This window comes from Alligator sinensis, unplaced genomic scaffold, assembly GCF_000455745.1.
Source record: "Alligator sinensis unplaced genomic scaffold, ASM45574v1 scaffold103_1, whole genome shotgun sequence".
NCBI classification, from domain to species: Eukaryota; Metazoa; Chordata; order Crocodylia; family Alligatoridae; genus Alligator; species Alligator sinensis.
This window is the reverse complement of record NW_005842226.1, coordinates 1,675,835-1,676,084: the sequence shown is the minus strand read 5'-3', so window position 1 is coordinate 1,676,084 and position 250 is coordinate 1,675,835. Positions and strand designations below refer to the sequence as shown.

At 77.2% G+C, this 250-nt stretch overlaps 1 protein-coding gene across 1 annotated transcript in view; it reads right to left on the bottom strand.

Moving 5' to 3' along the window:
* The window catches only part of HMG20B (high mobility group 20B), a 16,837-nt gene extending 16,593 nt beyond the window's left edge, over positions 1–244 (bottom strand). Inside the window, exon 1 of the mRNA XM_025208325.1 lies at positions 204–244. Within this exon, the coding sequence (XP_025064110.1) occupies positions 204–238 (35 nt within the window). The 5' untranslated portion in view covers positions 239–244. The remainder of the gene's footprint in view (positions 1–203) is intronic.
* Positions 245–250: the final 6 nt, after the last annotated feature.

Below are 250 nucleotides of genomic sequence, written 5' to 3'. Positions count from 1 at the left end.
GGAGGCGCGTGCGGTGCACGCCGAGGCGGGCCAGCCACTCTCAACCCGCGGGTGGCGGCCCGGGCACAGGGCACGGGCGCGCGCGGACTGGACACGTGGGTTCTCCACCGCAGGAGGAAAACACGGGAAGCTGCAGGAGGGGGATCCAGGGCTGCTTGGCCCCCACCCGCCCGGCCCCGGGAGCCCCGCGCGCGGACACTCACAGCATGGCGGGGGGCAGCGGGGCGCCGTGCGCCATCCCCGTCCGGCA